Source organism: Rana temporaria, chromosome 3 (assembly GCF_905171775.1).
Source record: "Rana temporaria chromosome 3, aRanTem1.1, whole genome shotgun sequence".
Classification (NCBI taxonomy): Eukaryota; Metazoa; Chordata; class Amphibia; order Anura; family Ranidae; genus Rana; species Rana temporaria.
The window spans coordinates 398,152,803-398,172,092 of NC_053491.1; the positions used below are offsets into that span (position 1 = coordinate 398,152,803).

At 45.7% G+C, this 19,290-nt stretch overlaps 1 protein-coding gene across 4 annotated transcripts in view; it reads right to left on the reverse strand.

Moving 5' to 3' along the window:
• The window catches only part of ANXA4 (annexin A4), a 112,358-nt gene that overhangs the window by 27,467 nt on the left and 65,601 nt on the right, over positions 1-19,290 (reverse strand). For all 4 annotated transcript variants that reach the window (XM_040345884.1, XM_040345881.1, XM_040345883.1 and 1 more), the window contains one exon: positions 2,117-2,230. In XM_040345884.1, coding sequence (XP_040201818.1) covers positions 2,117-2,230 — 114 coding nt within the window. The remainder of the gene's footprint in view (positions 1-2,116; positions 2,231-19,290) is intronic.

Here is a 19,290-nt window from a genome sequence, read left to right on the forward strand (position 1 = left end):
TCCGGCATTGTATCCGTCCTCCCGCAGAGCTGACACCAGGGATCCGGAAGTGCCCACAACCCAGAATATTGTGAGTGCATTTTAATGGTTTTATGGCTTAATAATAAAAAAGGATCACAGTGAGCACTAGAAGTGTACTTTTGGTGTCCAAAGCTGCAGAGAAGAAGTAGTTGTGTTCATGGTTGGTTGGATGCTGGATGTTATATGGAAACTATGGGAAAAAAAAAATCACTTTTGCCTTTGGAAGTGCTTAAGAGGGAATTCTTTGGAACGATCCATCTGATCATGCTGGTTTGACCTTTGTAATGGAGGTCAAGCTACAAGGTGAACGCACATCCTTAGACTCAGAGGTGTCACAAGTGTTTCACTCATTTGCTGTGCTTTTTTTTTTTTTATTATTTAGCACGGACTGAGCAGGGACTATTCCGAATATTACTAATTTTCACAATATCATTATGGATTTCAGTTTTGTTTTAAGATTACTTCACCATTTACTGTTTTATCGCATCACTGTTTGCTAGTACAGCACTCCCCCCCCCCTTTACTGTATTCAATCAAATCATTATTACTTACACCACTACAGTGCATGCAGCTCAGAGCTTTGAGAGCTGCTGCACTCATTTTCTTTGATTTAAACAATTAGCTTTAGCTGGAGAAAAACCTGTTTACATAATTGTCATATGAGGTTCAGATCTCAGATCCACCAATCCCCAACAAAATATTCACTGAATTTATAAACGAATGTTATTTGCTAAAACAAGCCCTATTGTGAAATATTTACCAACATCTGGACTGTAGAATATATGTAACCTTTACAGTATCTATAAAGCTGCAAATTTCACATAATTGGCTTTGTAACATCTGAACCAGCCAATTTCAGGCATTTGTAAAGCTTCCTTCCAAAGACTCTAAGCTCACCTTCATCTAAATCAGCTTTTACCAAAAGATTCCCCCGATTCCTTCATTTCCTTTCAGCCTCTGCTGATTATTTTAATGAATTCTGCAAATGTTTTTATAAATATGCCCCATGCCACATCCGTTTCTTACACCATTTACCCTGTCTGCTATACCCGCTCTTCCATGTACTCACATTTATTGAGATAAGTGCCATTAAGTGGTTTCTCATCACTATTAAAATCAACAGACAAGGCTTTTATTTCCATGAGTTAATTAGAATGAACTGCACGTTGCTAGGAATGGCTATATATAAACTTTAATTATGCCTACAGCTTAATACATATTTAATAATCGTGCAATTTTCTTTTGGAAAAAAGTATAAACAGAGCATGAATTATATTAATGGTTATCACAGACAAGGTGTAGTTGCTACATTAAAACACCAACACACAAAATAGACCTAATGTAAAATTCTATTTTCATTCACGTGCCAATTTAATTAAACTAAAAAACAAAAATCGGGTCCCTCGTATTAAACTAAATATGCTTAAAAAAATATATTATTCATGCAGTAAAAGTCTATTGCAAACAAGATATGAAACAAAATGCGAGTCAGCTACTGATAACATTCAGGGGAAAAGGTTGTCCCATACCCACTTTCTGCAGGATGTAGGTTTCCATGTTATCACACAATAAAATTTAGCCCACCTTCACAGTGAAAATGGGCAGCATATGTGAGGTATAGCATGGATCAAGGCTGGTTAGTGACCTAGTCATCTAGTTTCTTAAATTCTTAGTCATGCTATGCCTTAGGTTAAACTTTATGGAGGCCAGACTGTGGCCAGGAGGAGAAGAAAGTGCCCTGGCGTCAGTGGGAGGAATAGTGCCCCAGCATTGGTGTAAGTGGGAGGAATAGTTCCCCATCATCAGTATCAGTAAGAGGAATAGTTCCCCATCATCAGTATCAGTGGGAGAACTAGTGCTCCATTGTCATTGACTGTGGCAGGAACTATGCCCCAATGTTGGTGACAGTGTAAGGAATAAAGCCCCAAGGGCCGGATAAAAGCAAGCAAAGGACGGCACTTTGGAGACCACTGCCTAAGGTCACCAAGTAAACATAACCAATTGTCACAATAAAATTACCATACAGTACATGTCTACTTCACATAATATAATGTATATGTGACTGGGGATAGGTTACTTTGTCCAGTATTGTTACCTTCATGGCTTTCTTCAGTTCCTGAACATCATAGAGAATTGATGAGGTAAGTAGACCAATGATGACCGTTTCAAAATGTCCTGTCAGCTCAGATTTCAGGTCATCTTCCAAATCCTAAAAAGTGATCAGTACAAAATTAAAATAAAGCAACAACATTATCACTTTTACATAAAATCTGTTATTTAAAAAAGCACAATTGCTCCTTTCTACCAGTTTCTCACAAACTTTTGAGTGTAATTAATGATCTAATGGGTTGTTTGAAATGCAATTTACCAATAATGAGCCCATTGAAGAAACACCATGATAATTCAGTTATTCACTGGGAATTCTGCCAAAACAGACTATTTTTACATATTGGCTATATTATCGGCGTATACCGCGCACTATTTTGCCCTGAAAATCAGGGCAAAATCGTGGGTGCGCGGTATACGCCGATACCCGCGCTGAATTTGAATACTGCGCCGGCATATACCGAGCGCAGTACACTCGTGTATCTTCGGGCAGTTTCGGCGCCTCTCGCGCTGACGTCTTGGAAGTACAGGACGTCAGCGCGAGAGTAGCCGAGCCTGCCCGACGATACACGAGTGTACTGCGTTTGGTATATGTCGGCGTAGTATTCAAACTCGGCGCGGGAAACGAGCGGAGAGGACGCAAGGATGCCGCAGAAGGACGCCGGACCCGACGAAGAGGACACCCGAAGCCGCAGACGGACGCCGGACCCGACGAGGCCACCGATGGACGCCACGCAAGACACCAAAACTGTAAGTACAAAAAATCTTTTTTTCACAGGGATTCGGGGCAAGTTAAGGGGTGCGCGCTATACGTGGGAGCGCGCTATACCCCGATAAATACGGTATTTGCTTTTGAGCATGGTCATTGTGTGAACATCAAAGCCTAGAATTGCCCTTTAAAATGGCCACTAACTTGAAAAATACTGAAAACTCTGACCAATGCATACAATAAGGTTAGTATTTACTATATAATAGTTCATTATTTTAGATTTCACTTGCCTTTGCTTATCTGGCTCTCTACATTGGCAAATTACATGCCAAGTTACTCAAATGTGTCCAATCATGGGGGTTGATTAACGAGAGAGTGTACATTTTGGTGTAGCTCTGCATGCTAGCCCATCAGCTTCTAACTTCAGCTTATTCAAGCGTTGACAAAAATCCTTGAAGCAGATTGGTTTCTATGCAGAGCTGCACCAGATTTTGCGCTCTCCAGTTTTAGCAAATCAATCGCACGTTTGGAGCAAACTAGAATGCTGTTGGAGGAGTTGCTTCAAACGATATTACAAAAGCCTTAGCAGACCAGGCAACTTCTATGGAGCCCCCAAATGGCTCAGTTACACAAACCAAAATTTAACTCCAGGATAAGCAAATATTGTCTAAATACAAATGGCATTTTATTTATTATTTTACTTGAAACTTGGTGTGCTTTGTGTATTCCTTCCAGGCCTGTTAGATTATTCAACATTACATTTTGCCTCTTTGTAGGAGCTGCTTATAATGAATCCCAATCACTGCTGCTCGCCTCTCTTTGTGTAGGGTGACGGTCTCATGTCCACCCCTCCTGTAATTGTTTGCACATGGCCTGTATTGGGTGGTCCTGCTGGGTTACTCCCACAACTCTTCTCGCTGCACAGGTTATGTACAACACAGTGAGGATATCACTGCTACATTTACAGTGTAGTATCTGAGTTCAAAGATATTTGGTACACACCTAGTGGATTTATATCCTTTGTGGCGATTGATGAATATATTTAAAACAAATGTATTTGTGCCCAGAGTTCATATTTATGGTAAAATGTTTGTATGGTCCAGGAACCGCTTTATGAAAGTTATGAAAGCAAATAGTATTCTGGATCACTAAATGAATCGCCATTGAATTGGAAATTAGAGAGACCAAGCCAAAACTTTTTTTAGCTTGATGTAAAGTGGGTAAGGATAACAAGTCTCAGTTTTTTGCCATCAGGTGCTCCATTAGAATCCACACTTATGCCCCGTACACAGACGGGACTCAGACGGTTTTTCCAACGGAATTCCACTCAAGCCGTCTTGCATACACACGGTCACACCAAATTCCGACCATCAAGAATGCGGTGATATACAACACTACGACGAGCCGAGAAAAATGAAAGTTCAATGCTTCCGAGCATGCGTCGACTTGATTATGAGCATGCGTGATTTTTGGTCTGTCGGAATTGCATCCAGACAAACGGAAATTCTGATATAGATTTTTTTCATCTGAAAAATTAAGAACGTTTTCTAATTCCGTCAGAATTTCCGACGGAAAATGTCCAATGGGGCATACACATGGACGGAATATCCGATGAAAAGCTTGTGTGTACTAGGCATTATTGTCCAGTCAACAATGGGTTTCACCAGACACGAAGTTGAGGGGAAATCTTCCCATAACAGCATTGGCCAAATCTAGTCAGGTCTATATTTGGTCAATGATGTAATGTGGACACCCCACCCCTTTGTTTGCATTCCTCAGTGGGGACCAGGAGATATCGATCAGAGCAAACAAACAGTCTATTGGATCATGTTTGCATTTTTTTTTTTTAGCAAGTATTGCTTGTTGCGATTCAGTAAATTTACATAGTGGGACATATACACACACACACACAATATATATATATATATATATATATATATATATATATATATATATATATATATATATATATATATATATATATATATATATATATATATATATATATATATATATATATATATATATATATATATATTTTTTTTTATTCTTTTCCAAGAAATTACAAAAGTAATATAAGCAAACAGAAAATATAATAAAATATAATAAAATTACAAATAAAAAGCTATAACAAGCAATCTGATGGTACAAGCACCAAGATATGTTCCTCTTAATGTTTCAAAAGGTACCGGTACCATAATAAGTGGTATGCTAGAACAGGCATCTATGCACTTTTCAGAACCGTAAATGTTTGCTTTCCAAAAAATGCTTCTAAACGCAACTGCCTAGAAACAACTATAAACGATTATAAAAACAACCCTGTGTACTAATAAGATAACAAAGGAGAGTTCAGGGGAAGCTGAAACAAAACACCCAACTGCTCCGAAACATCCGTTTACCAGCAGCGGTGTACATGAAGACCAAGTATGTTCACTGTCAGCAGTGAGACAATGCTTGTGCTGTATTTCAACACTGAATCTATCTCGTGTCTCCGACAGTGGACTCAAGCAAGTATCAGTCCGAGTTTTACATTTATTCCAACAGCACATCCACATACATGGCCTGGATGGGTTCAAAGAAGAGTAATGGAAAAGTAGAACTATCACTAAATTTGCAGCAGAAAGCTGTTGGAACCTGTACCAGACATTTAATTTTTTTTTTTTTCATAAATAAAAAAAACACAAAATTGCAGAATTAGAACCTGCTTGGTTGACAAGAATTACATCACTTATGACGGCCATACACGGTTCAAATTTCGAAAGAATTTTAGCACGAAAATCGTATCCAAGAATTTTTGTACGTATTTCGCACCATTAGTGGGCTGCAGCAACAGACAATTTTCGTGCGGGAATCAAATTTGAGGAATCGGACATGTTGGAAATTTTTTCAAAAACAAATGATTTTCTAATCACTGATAGAATCATGCAAGAAATGTAATAGAAAAAAAAAAAATGCGCATTTGCAAGAAAAGAAGATTCCCGGCCACGAAAATTATTTTCTGTAGCAACGTGAGGTGAAATCGAAGGTTTGGTCGGCCAAATTTCAAAAATCAATGGTGGCGTCATCGGATCACAAAAAACAAACGTTCTGATTTTGAAAAGAAAATTTGTTTGAAATTCGACCGTTTATGGCCTGCTTTATGCATAATGGATGGTTGAATAAGTGCCGGTTTCAAAGGAAACCTGTAAGGAGAGAAATATAGATGCTGCCATTGTTGACTTTTTGGAAAGGCCATTTGCCTAGCGGTCTGATGCCTAGTACACACGAGAGGATTTATCCGCGGAAACGGTCCGGAGGACCGTTTCCGCGGATAAATCCTCTGGCGGATTTTGATCTGATGGTTGTACTAACCATCAGATCAAAATCCCCGCGGAATTCCCTCCGCGGTGACGTGTCGCGCCGTCGCCGCGATGATGACGCGGCGACGTGCGCGACGCTGAAATATAAAGACTTCCACGCATGCGTCGAATCATTACGACGCATGCGAGGGATGGAATCGGACGTATTGATCCGCTGAGTCTGTACAGACCAGCGGATCAATCCGCTGGACTGGATTCCAGCGGATAGATTTCTTAGCATGCCAAGAAATTTTGATCTGCTGGAAATCCATCGCCCGGAAAAATATCCGCGGATAAATATCCGCTGGATCGTACACACCAGCGGATCTATCCGCTGAAACCGGTCCGCGGATAAATTCCAGCGCATCGATCCTCTCGTGTGTACGGGGCCTTAGGCTGTCATGGATATGCAATAAAGTCTGGCAGCTTACCTGTCTCCATCTGTTCATTAGAGGCCTGACTCTGTTCTGGTTGCCTTTTTATCACCTCTCCCTCCTGTATGGCCCCACCCAGGCCATCCCAGGAAGTCTAAATTAACTGTTGCACTACAGGTCTGCAGTGCTGTTCAACCAAGTTGTTAGCTTAAGTTCCTGTCTGCAGTGTGCTATGATTACCTTCCTGTGTACCGTTTTTGGCTCGTCCCTGACTTCTCCTGTTTGCCTGTGACCCTGACCTTTTGCCTGTCCCTCGGTTACCCTTGTCTGCCTGTTTTCCTGACCTCGGCTTACCCATCACTATCGCTTGTCCTGCTTGCTGCTTCCCCTCTCTCCCTGCGGAGCATGACCTAGGGGATCCCAGGGGGTCGCGACCTGGATCCAGCTGCGGCAAAGGCCATCCTCACCACTAGAGGCTGTTGAACAGAAAGCTGGGTCTTAGACTCCGCGCCCTGGGGAATCTTGGGTTCACGCTTCCTCTCTGATAGCAGCAGTCGGCTATAGGGTTCACTACCCTGTGGTGCATCCCTCACCCCAACGGGGTGCACTTGTCACCTGCCCACTTGTCACCTGGCCTCGTACACACGATCGTTTTTCGGCATGAAAAAAAACAACATTTAAAAAAAAAAAAAATGATAAAACAATCGTGTGTGGGCTTCACATCATTTTTCGGGTTCGGAAAAACAACAAAAAAAAAAAATTCGAACATGCTGCATTTAACAACGTTTTAAACAATGTCGTTTTTCGGGTTGTAAAAAATGATCGTGTGTGGGCTAAAACGACGTGAAAAACCTGCACATGCTCAGAAGCAAGTTATGAGACGGGAGCGCTCGTTCTGGTAAAACTACCGTTCGTAATGGAGTAAGCACATTCATCACGCTGTAACAGACAGAAAAGCGCGAATCGTCTTACTAACACGAAATCAGCTAAAGAAGCCCAAAGGGTGGTGTCATCCGAATGGAACTTCCCCTTTATAGTCCCGTCGTACGTGTTGTACGTCACCGCGCTTTGCTGGGCAATGTCATTATAATGATGAAGTTGGAAAAAGCTTTGTTTTTTCTAGAGGCTGAAAACGTTTTTTACATGCAGAAAAACGATCGTGTGTACACGGCATCAGGATTACACAAGTCACTGACCTGGAACAGCATGCATATTAGAAAGTCAATAACATTCTCAGAATATTTACCTTAAAATAATGTCTTCATGTGAAAGTTACACCTACAAAAGCATTTCACACATGGCCTTTCCAGGCTGCTGACCCAACTTTTCGCAGCTGTAGTTAGTTTGGTTATCTCCCTGCTTGTAATTGGACAGTGAAGCAGCAGCACACTGTTGCTCACACTGCTCTCCTCGTGTCAACACACCCAATTGGCTCCCAGTGCTGCTCCTTCACATTCCAGCCTGAGTGCTGTTGTACATGGGACAACAAGACACCGATACTAAATCAAATTCATGTACACCAGTCCAGCAGCATTAAAAAACACAAAGTAAAATAATCAATAAAAAGGTGCCCTGCAAACCTTGCAGTGTATAGAGTTCAGTTGGAGGGTATTATTGTCATTAAAGGTTTCACTTTAGGTTTCTAAGAATTTTACAAACCTCAGTATGTGTGGGAAGTAGACTCAGTCACATGGAGATTAAAAGGGAAATGCTACTTATTGGTCAGAGGTTATACAAGAGAAATGGTGTAGCGATAGTTAAAGTTGAGGAACTTTTTTTTTGTTTGTTTGTTTTTTTGCCATGTAAGGTTAACTAAGCGGTTTCCACTATGCTTTCATCAGCTTGAGAAAAGTTCAAACCATTACATAACACTTGTCATGTAATTTTAAGGACCAACAAAGTCTACTCAACATTGAACAAGAAATGGGGCCACTTCCACCGCTGTCCTCCTTGAAAAAACAGTCAATTGGCTGTTAAGCTGACCCTCTGCCTTCAATACTTCCTTTGTCACTGACTCCAGAAAAAGTGTGCAGGTCATGAAAGATCAGAAAAGTCAGATATTCCTATATACATCGTTATTTTTTAATACAATTACCTAAGCAAGGGGGACAAACAAAAAACAGAAGTGAAAAGCAATTGCAGTCTCCGCCCTGGTTCACACTGGGCTGCGGGAGTGAAGCCGTGCGAGTTCAGCTGAACTCGCACGATTTCAGTCCCGATTTCGGCCGCGATTTAAGAGACATCTGTGCAGGTTTCTGCACAGATGTCTATGTAAATCGCGGCCCGAAATCGCAAAAAGTAGTACAGGAACTACTTTTTGAAATCGGTGCAGCGCCACAGATGCGGCGTTGCACCGATTAGGACAGTGTCATTGCCGACAAATGTCGCCGATTTGAGATGCGATTTCACATGTGAAATCGCATCTCAAATCGAAGGAAATCGTACCCAGTGTGAACCTGGGCTACATGTTTCTCCCATTACAGTGTTCCTTTGAAGAGTAGGTAATGCTGATAATTTTCCTGGCAGTTTTTACTAGACCACAGAATGGTAAACCAGTCCTCTGATCTCACCAGCAGACTAAGCAAATACAAATTTTTCCCAGCACTCTTGCCATATGCATAAAGCTGAAATCCAGGGAAAGTATAAAAGACAGTGGTCTCCAAACTGCGGCCCAGGGGCCAGACGTGGCCCTTTGCTTTTATTTGGTCCTTGGGGCACCATTTCATCCACTGATATTTAACAGTGGGGCATAATTCCCCCCACTGACACCAATGAAGGGGCACAAACTCTCCCAATGACGCCAACGATGGGGCACAATTCTTTCCACTTACACCAAAGATGGGACTTTTTTTTCCCCACTGACATCAGGGACCTTTTCTACACCCAGTGACCAAAGTCTGGCCCACCTTATGTCTGAAGGACCATAAACTGGGCCTTTGTTTCGAAAGTTTGGAGACCCCTGGTATAAAACATCCCTCGCAGTGGATCTGCAATGCAAGGTGTTAAACATGATTTTACATCTAGGGAAATGGGAAAAGCACTTTTACTAACTGATCTTCTGCTCCTCCGCGCTAGGGATGTTTTTTACTTTTCCTGTAGTAGGGCTAACGTAGATTTTCTTATAGATTTCTATACTGGTCAAACACCAACAGCTAAAGCAGGGGTAAGCACATTTCAGTAGGGCTGCAACTAACGATTATTTTCATAATCCATCAGTTGGCTGATTATTGTTTTGATTAAATCGGTTAATAACCTTTTAAAAAAAAAAAAGTTGCTGCGATTTGCTTTTTTTTTTTTCGGCCAATTTGTTGTTGGGCAGAATAGAAAACACAAATTGCCACAAAAATGTTTTTCTGCAGCTTCTCTATTGAAGTATATTGAATCAAAAAAAACAAAATAGCACCGTTTTGCGTTAAAAGTCCTTGCCCTTTCCAAATACACAGCAACTGAAAAAATCATGGAATGTAAATGAACTGTTGTGTGTTTCTGCAAAAAGCACAGAGGTGTGACCCAGGCCTGAGATGTTTAGTAACATAATGATGTTAAAAAAAAAAAAAAAAAAAAAAAAAAAAAGTGTACAAAAAGAGCAAATAATCGCTACTGTAAGTTTACTGTGGGACAGTGAAATAATATTTACAGTAGAGATTTGCTCTTTTTGTACTATAAAGGGCTAATTTAATTTTTTTAACCCCATTATGTTACTGGCCGATTAATCGATTATGAAATTAATCGATTACCATTTTCATAATCGATTAGTTGTCGATTAATCGATTAGTTGTTTCGGCCCTACATTTCAGACCTACAGTTATTAGGGAAATACAAGTCCCATCATGCCTCTTCTTAAAACTGAACTTAAGGGAATTCAGCCATTTTCCTAAATGTGCAGGCATACTAGGAGTCAAGTCAAATGAGGTACATAGCTCCTCCTGGATGTATCTCTATTTTACATCTAACAGTTTTTTATGAAGCTCCAGAAGGATAATTATGGCTAAATCTCTAGAACTCTGATGCACACATTCTGGTCTCAGCTACTTCAGCTGCAGAGTTGCATGCAGCTGCTGTGTACGCCCCTCCTTTCCTCCTGCCAAATCACAGAATGCTTTGTATTATTTACAAAATACAAAGGCTTCTGTGAATTGGCAGTAGAGGGGAGGGCTGGGCATAGCAGCTATGTGTAAGAAGACAAAGTCTCTCCTCTCAGGCCAGGTTCACACCTATGCGAATTGAGTGCGGCTTAAACCGCATCTAATTCGCAGGACATTTCAAAATACATTGTTTTCAATGAGGCTGGTTCACATATGTGCGATGCATCCGCACTGCGTATTGCCTCCAAACCGCGTGCGTTTTTTATGTCGTGCGGTTCAGGTGCAAATTCAGTCCCATTATCTTCAATGGGTACGCAGCTGAATTCACAGATGTGTTCATTTCTCTTCAGTATTTGTCTCATTCAGTTCAATACACTTCCCCCCTCCCCCTCCCCTCTCCCAGGTCTCCAAATTCGCACCTGATCTGCAACTAAAATGCAGTTGATCTGCAGAACACCTTATAGAGAAATTCGCAAAGACAACAGAGCTCCAAAACGCAACGCACTAGTGTGAACCTGGCCTCAAAGTCCCAGAGTGTAGATTGTGCAGCTAAAGTAGCTGAGGCCATGCCAGGGCTGGGCTCCTGCTACTCAACGAGCAGCTCTTTTCTTTCAGTGCTCAGAAGCTGCTCAGCTGTTGGTTATTTACCAGCCACTCATTACCACGGTGACGCACCTGGTTAACATTAACCTTCCTCATTAGTCCAGCCTACAGTTAGCCCCTTTTTTGCCATTTAAGAAGCTTAGCTCATTTCCTCCTTGTATGATCTTTGACAGTGATGGCGAACTTTGGCACCCCAGATGTTTTGGAACTACATTTCCCATGATGCTCATGCACTCTGCAGTGTAGCTGAGCATGATGGGAAATATAGTTCCAAAACATCTGGGGTGCCAAGGTTCGCCATCACTAGTCTATGCCTCCTTTCTGTGCTCCTGTGTACGACTTAGCCTGGCTGGCTTCCCTTTGATTTATGTTCCTGATTTTTTTCTCCCAACTATGCTGGACTTCTGGTTTCCTGACCCCAGCTCATCCGATTACCCGCTGTGACATCCAAACCCGGGCTTCTATGGTATTTTTACTACATTCCTGAACGGTTATGTTTGACATTTCATTAAAGATCTGTTTTAAACTGCACTTTCTGTCTCAGTCTGGTTTATGGTTCCTGACAGACAAGAAGATCCAGCATCAGAGCTCCAGAATGGAAGGGATAGTTAACCTTCCAGGCTCTGTGGCATGCACTGCTTGGGCTTAACTCATTGTATGTTTGCATATTCTATAAAGTGGCTGACACTGTAGCCCTTGTTCTAAATGGCTTCCCTGATGTGAAAACCACACAGGCCCTTAACAATGCTTACCTCGACTAGTATGAAGGCAAAACACTTGCTAAGTAAGTCACTTTGTAAGAGCAGTTATGCATACACAATAAGACCTATTCAAATGTCCCTAAAGCTTGATGTGCTGGCATTACTGACTCATACCTGACAACCCCAGGCTAGTTCCTCAGCAACTGAACGTCACACTCGCCCTTCACTAATTTTAGACTCCACAACTGCCAGCTGTGAATGAATTCTGTACAATCAAGAAGTGTTTTCTGACAGAGCAATGCTGAAAAGGATCATGACCTAAAACAGGAAGATGACAGCCATAGACTAAGCCTAGATAGCAATTATTTCTAGAAACCCTGGAGTATTACACCAACTATATCGTCACATAACAGCACATCAGCCCTCCCTGAACTTGTACTGTGCAAAAATGTATATAAAATTAGCTTCTAGCTAAAGTCTAAACATGCTAGCTAAAGAAGAAAAATGAACTAGCCTATTTTCATCCCTGAAACTTTAGATGCTTCCACATTGTCTTAAGTTTTTCTCCTGAGACTGCTATGAGCCGCACTGACATCCAGCAGCTACAAATAGAGATACCATGCACGAATTACCAGCGAGAAACAGTCTTAGACCCCTTTCACATTGAGGAGTTTTTCAGGCGGTACAGCGCTAAAAATAGCGCTGCTATACCGCCTGAAAAACTCCTTCACTGCCTACTCAATGTGAAAGCCCGAGGACTTTCACACTGAGGCGATGCGCTGGCGGGAGAGAAAAATAAATCTCCTGTCAGTGGCATCTTTGGAGCGGTGAGAGGAGCGGCATGTATACTGCTCCTTCCCATTGAAAACAATGGAAAACCGCGGCAATACCGCCCGCATTTCGCCTCTATAGAGGCCCATTGCGGGCGGTATTTACCCTTTATCGGCCGCTAGCGGGGGTTAATACCGCACCGCTAGCGGCCGAATCCCGCGGCAAACCCGTCGGTATAGCGCCGCTATTTTTAGCGACGATATACCGCCACCGCGGCTCCCGCCCCAGTCTGAAAGGGGCCTTAAAATTGTATGCAAGCCCAAAATCTATTTTTCAGTATGTCTGTCATCATGCCCCCTTGTATACACTTTTCTTAAACTGAAATGAAGGAAAAAGGAAGTCTGGGCTGCCCCAACACTGCAAGGGTCATTTAGGTCTGGGAAACAAGTAAAGCAAATTTTGTTACTTATGGCACCTTTAGAAGTCAAGTGTCAGGAAAGGGTTCACCCGTTTGTGGTGTGGTCGGGTCCCGTGAATCGCAGTACCGGTGTCCACCAGTGGGTGTCTTCTGACACTCGGGACTTCTAGTGGAGGGATTCACCTGCTGGTGGCACGGTTAGATTCTTGGGCCATAGTCTCAGTGTCCACCAGCGGGTGTCTCCCGGCAGTGTGGAGCAGACAGCACCTCCTGCGATCAGGTGTCACTTGAGGTTAATTATAGGCATGCATATAAATACCCGGCAAGCACTCACATGCTTGCCTTGGTATCGTCCTTGCACCCTGACCTGTTAGCTGTACCTGAGCCTGTACCAGATCCTATCCTGAAACTGTCCCTCCTGTGTTCCTGTAGACTGATCCCATCCACCTTCTCCCTCTACTGTCCTGCCTTGTTCTACCGATCTTCTGTGTATGACCCTGGCCTGGCCAACGTGTGCGATTTTGGTACTTCCCTTTGGCTGTATAGAATTATCTGTTGTCTGTGGGTTTCTGTTGGTTGGTTGAGCACTATTTGTATTTGGGGTGCTTATCTTTAATAAACGTTATATTATTCACCTTGCATGCGTTTTGGTTTCCTCTTTGCAATCCACACAGTCTGGTCACACCTGGTTTATGACAGCAAGTCTACGAGTTACCTTGCTGGAAACAATGTGCCCTATGTGTGGCTGATATCTTATATTAATTGTTATAGATTAGAAACTCAACCTAAAGTTTAGACAGAAGATGAGGGTCTAGTCATCAGTGTTGTCTATGACCTCTTCAAAGTTTATATATACCACCCTTACTGTGCTTCTCTGACTCTAATTTTGGTCATGGATGGGCTTTGATTTCTCATGTCATAACCCCCAGCAAGGAGCTCAGCGAACAGCGCAGTAGTGACATCACCAAATCTAACTTCAAACCTTCTAAGACTAGCAGTCAGAGGTCTAGTCATTAGTGTTGCCTGTGACCTCTCCAAAGTTGATCCCCCCCCCTCCATTTCTGTTTTACCATGTCTTGTTCAGTATTGTGTGTTGGATTCAGCCAATTTTGGTCATGGCAGGGCTTTCCTTCCTCCTGTCAGAGCCCCCAGCAAGAAGATCAGCAAGCAGCTGTCATGGTCTTACCTCTCTCCTGTCTCCTTCGTTTGACATGTGCTGGCGGCCATCTTGGTTTCTGGGACTCTTGTAGCCTCCCACCCTGCGGCTCCTCCTTCCCACTGGGAGGAGCTGGATGCCTGGCTCATATATTAGGAGGTCTGTGGCTTCAGTTCCTTGCTTGGTCCTCCTGTGTTCACATGCTTCTAAGACTGCTGCTGCTTCTGGTTCCGATCCTGGCTTCGTCTGACTTCCCTGCTGGTTCCTGATCCTGGCTTCGTCTGACTTCCCTGCTGGTTCCTGATCCTGGCTTCGTCCGACTACCCTTCTGGTTCCTGACCTCTGGCTTCGCAAGACTCTGTTTAACCATCCGTTTGGACTTTTGCTTTACAGCTTGATTTTCAATAAAGCCTTCTTATTTTCACTTATCTCTTGTTGTACGTCTGGTTCATGGTTCCGTGACATTAGGACCAAGCCATGAATTTTGACGGTACAGGGCCATCCTCGCTACCCACGCTGGTTGCCAGACTTGATCAGCAGGATTACTTGTTGGGTCAGTTCGCCGTGGCGTTGCAAACCCTGCTTGAACGCACGGCTCATTTCGCTCCCGTTGCCGATGGGTCGGTTGTCGCTCCTGGGCCCGCTCCTACTGCCGCTCCGGTTGTTGCGCCAGAGTCTACCCCGACACCTGTTGTTGCGCCTGCGGTGTTTCGGGGTATGACCGGTTCTGCCCCCCTTCCACAGCGATTTGGGGGAGAGCCAACTCAGTGCCGAGGTTTCCTTAACCAAGTGGGCATTTATTTCGAGTTGCTGCCACATGCCTTTCCCACTGAGAGATCAAAGGTGGGCTTCTTGATCTCGCTGCTCTCGGACAAGGCCTTGGCCTGGGCCAGCCCTTTATGGGAGAACAACAATCCGGTGGTTGCCGAGTTTTCCGGTTTTGTTGCTTCTCTTCGGAAGGTATTCGATGTGCCGGCTCGCGCCGCCTCTGCTGCGAAGCTCCTTATGTCCGTCAGACAGGGTTCACGATCCGTAGCCGAATACGCCATTGAGTTTCGTACCCTGGCAGCAGAGGTGGGCTGGAATGATGAGGCTCTGGTCGCTGCTTTCTCTCATGGTCTCTCGGATGCCTTGAAGGATGAGGTTGCAGCTAAGGACCTACCAGTGGAGCTCGAGGCTCTTATTTCTTTCCTGATTTTGATTGACACCAGACTCAGGGAGAGACCTTCCTTTAAGGAGAGCCTGCGGAGGCCTCCTAACAGTTTGGCGCCTACGTTTGCTGTCCCACCCGTGCCTCCCTCTCCTCCCACGCCTCCTGGGGTTGACTTGTCTGGGGGTGAACCCATGCAGCTGGGGTTTGCTCGCTTGTCCGAGGGGGAGAGGGTACTCCGGAGACGCGAGGGCCGATGCACGTACTGTGGTCTCGGTGGGCATTTTCGGTTGGCATGTCCGAACCGTCCGGGAAACGCTCGCACCTGAGATCCTGTCGGGGGCAGATCTTGGGTGGAGTCTCCTCGTCCCCGGTTTCCCGTGTTGATAAACCACTGATCACTGTTGTCCTCTCCTGGGTCGGGGGCTCGGTGACGACCCAGGCGTTGGTGGACTCTGGTGCTGGTGGTTTTTTCATTGATAGTGAGTTCGCTGCCGCCAATTCCATTCCTCTGCAGGCTCGAGGTTCCCCGCTGGCTCTAGAGGCGATAGACGGCAGACCCCTCCAGCCGCCACACGTGACCCATGAGACCCTTCCAGTGGGGATAGCCATTGGTGCCGTTCACAGAGAGTCGGTCTGCTTCCAGGTTATTTCGTCTCCACACTACTCGGTGGTCTTGGGGTACCCCTGGCTCCAGAAGCATAATCCGACTTTTGACTGGAGATCGGCCGAGATCCTCTCATGGTCACCACAGTGTGGGGCTAGTTGCATCCATGGGCCTGTCAAGTTGCTGTGTACTTCCTCGGACTCTCTGTTGCCTCCTGATTACGAGGAGTACCGGGAGGTATTCGATAAGGTGCGCGCAGTTGCCCTACCTCCGCACCGCCCATACGATTGTGCCATAGAGTTACAACCTGGTGCCGTTCCTCCTCGCGGCAGGGTCTATCCACTGTCGGTTGCGGAGAATGAGGCTATGGAGGAGTACGTGAGGGAGGCGCTGTCCCGTGGTCACATTCGCAAATCCTCGTCCCCGGCAGGGGCTGGATTTTTCTTTGTGAAAAAGAAGGGCGGTGAGTTGAGGCCTTGCATCGATTACAGGGGCCTTAATCGCATCACGATCAAGAACGCTTACCCGATACCCTTGATTTCCGAGCTGTTCGATCGCCTTAAGGGGGCCACGGTCTTTACCAAACTCGACTTGAGGGCGGCATATAACCTGGTAAGGATCAAGGCGGGCGATGAATGGAAGACCGCGTTTAACACCAGGACCGGTCATTATGAATCGTTGGTTATGCCTTTTGGGTTGTGCAATGCGCCCGCAGTCTTTCAGGAATTCATCAACGATGTTTTCCGTGACCTGTTGCAGCAGTGTGTGGTGGTCTATTTGGATGACATCTTGGTATACTCTGAATCCATGGAGGCCCACATTCTGGATGTCAAGCGAGTGTTGCAACGGTTACGAGAGAACAGGCTGTTCGGTAAGCTTGAGAAATGCGAATTTCACCGATCCCAGGTAACCTTCTTAGGTTACATCATTTCCGCTGAGGGGTTCTCCATGGACCCTGAGAAGGTTTCGGCTGTCTTACAGTGGCCTCAGCCCAGTGGTCTTCGTTCCTTGCAGCGCTTTTTGGGCTTCGCCAATTATTATCGGAAGTTCATCAGGGACTTCTCCATGCTGGCCAAACCTCTCACGGATCTGACCAGGAAGGGCAGTAATTCCCAGGTCTGGCCGCTCGAGGCCATCCGGGCTTTTGAGGCCCTAAAATCCGCCTTTGTGTCGGCCCCGATTCTGTCTCATCCCAACCCTGGGTTGCCCTTTGTCCTCGAGGTGGACGCATCTGAGACGGGAGTAGGCGCCCTTCTGTCTCAGCGTAGAACACCAGAGGGTCCGCTGCTTCCTTGTGGGTTTTACTCCCGGAAACTGTCACCCGCGGAGTGCAACTATCAGATTGGTGACAGGGAGTTATTGGCCATAGTACAGGCTCTCAAAGAGTGGAGGCACTTGCTCGAGGGCTCCGTGGTTCCGGTTCTCATCCTGACGGACCACAAGAATCTGACCTACCTTTCTGAGGCCAAGAGATTGACACCACGTCAGGCCAGATGGGCTCTGTTCTTGTCACGTTTTAATTACGTGGTCTCCTACCTACCCGGTTCCAAGAACATCAGGGCGGATGCCTTATCACGGCAGTACTCCGAGCTGTCCAGGGAGGAATCTATACCGACTTCGGTCATACCTCCGAATCAGATCCTGGCCGCCATTCGCACCAGTCTGACCTCTCCCCTTGGTGAGCAGATTTTGGCGGCTCAATCTGGTGCTCCCTCTGGGAGACCCAACGGCAGATGTTTTGTGCCTGAGGAGTTGCGCACTCGGTTGTTGCGAACCTACCATAACTCCAAGACCGCGGGGCATCCTGGTAAGAATCAGCTGTCCTGGGCTGTTTCACGTCTGTTCTGGTGGCCTTCCCTACGCTCCGACATCGCCGCATATGTAGCGGCATGCTCCGTTTGTGCCCAGAGTAAGTCCCCTCGGCACCTTCCGTTGGGCCTGCTGCAACCCATAGCCACCGGGGAGCGCCCATGGTCACACCTGGGGATGGATTTCATTGTGGACCTCCCTGCATCCCGAGGCCATACGGTCATTCTCATGATTGTGGATCGGTTTTCCAAAATGTGCCACTGTGTTCCTCTCAAGAAGTTACCCTCTGCACAAGAATTGGCCACAATTTTTGCCTGGGAGGTCTTCCGGTTGCACGGTTTGCCCAAGGAGATAGTGTCGGATCGGGGGAGTCAGTTTGTGTCCAGGTTCTGGCGCGCCTTTTGCTCCCAGTTGGGGATTCATCTCTCCTTCTCCTCGGCCTACCACCCTCAGTCCAATGGGGCCGCAGAACGATCCAATCAGGCCTTGGAGCAATTCCTTCGTTGCTATGTCTCCGATCACCAGGACAATTGGGTTGACCTCCTGCCTTGGGCTGAGTTTGCCAGGAACACGGCGGTGAACTCTTCCTCTGGGACGTCTCCCTTCATGGCCAATTATGGGTTCCAGCCTGCCGTGTTACCGGAGGCATTCTCTCCCCAGGATATTCCGGCTGTGGAGGATCACCTTTCCGTCCTACGCGCCTCTTGGGTACAGATCCAGAAGTCCCTTGAGGTCTCTGCGCAGCGCCAGAAACTCCAGGCTGATCGCAGACGAGCTCCTGCTCCTTCCTACCAGGTCGGAGACCGTGTATGGTTGTCCACTCGCAACCTCAACCTTCGAGTGCCCACTCCCAAGCTGGCTCCTCGCTTTGTTGGTCCCTTCCGAGTGCTTCGCAGGGTAAACCCGGTAGCCTATGCCCTTGCGCTTCCTCCTGGCATGCGGATCTCCAACGTGTTTCATGTCTCCCTGTTGAAGCCACTGGTGTGCAATCGCTTCACTTCCTCGGTTCCTCGGCCTCGTCCGGTCCAAGTGGGCAATCATGAGGAGTATGAGGTGAGCAATATCCTGGACTCACGCCTGGTCCGCGGTCGGGTGCAGTTTTTGGTCCACTGGCGTGGTTACGGTCCAGAGGAGCGTTCCTGGGTTCCCTCCGCAGATGTCCATGCTCCTGCCTTGCTCCGAGCCTTCCACGCACGTTTCCCTCAGAAACCGTTTTTTGCACCGCGGAGGAGGGGCCCTTGAGGGGGAGGTACTGTCATGGTCTTACCTCTCTCCTGTCTCCTTCGTTTGACATGTGCTGGCGGCCATCTTGGTTTCTGGGACTCTTGTAGCCTCCCACCCTGCGGCTCCTCCTTCCCACTGGGAGGAGCTGGATGCCTGGCTCATATATTAGGAGGTCTGTGGCTTCAGTTCCTTGCTTGGTCCTCCTGTGTTCACATGCT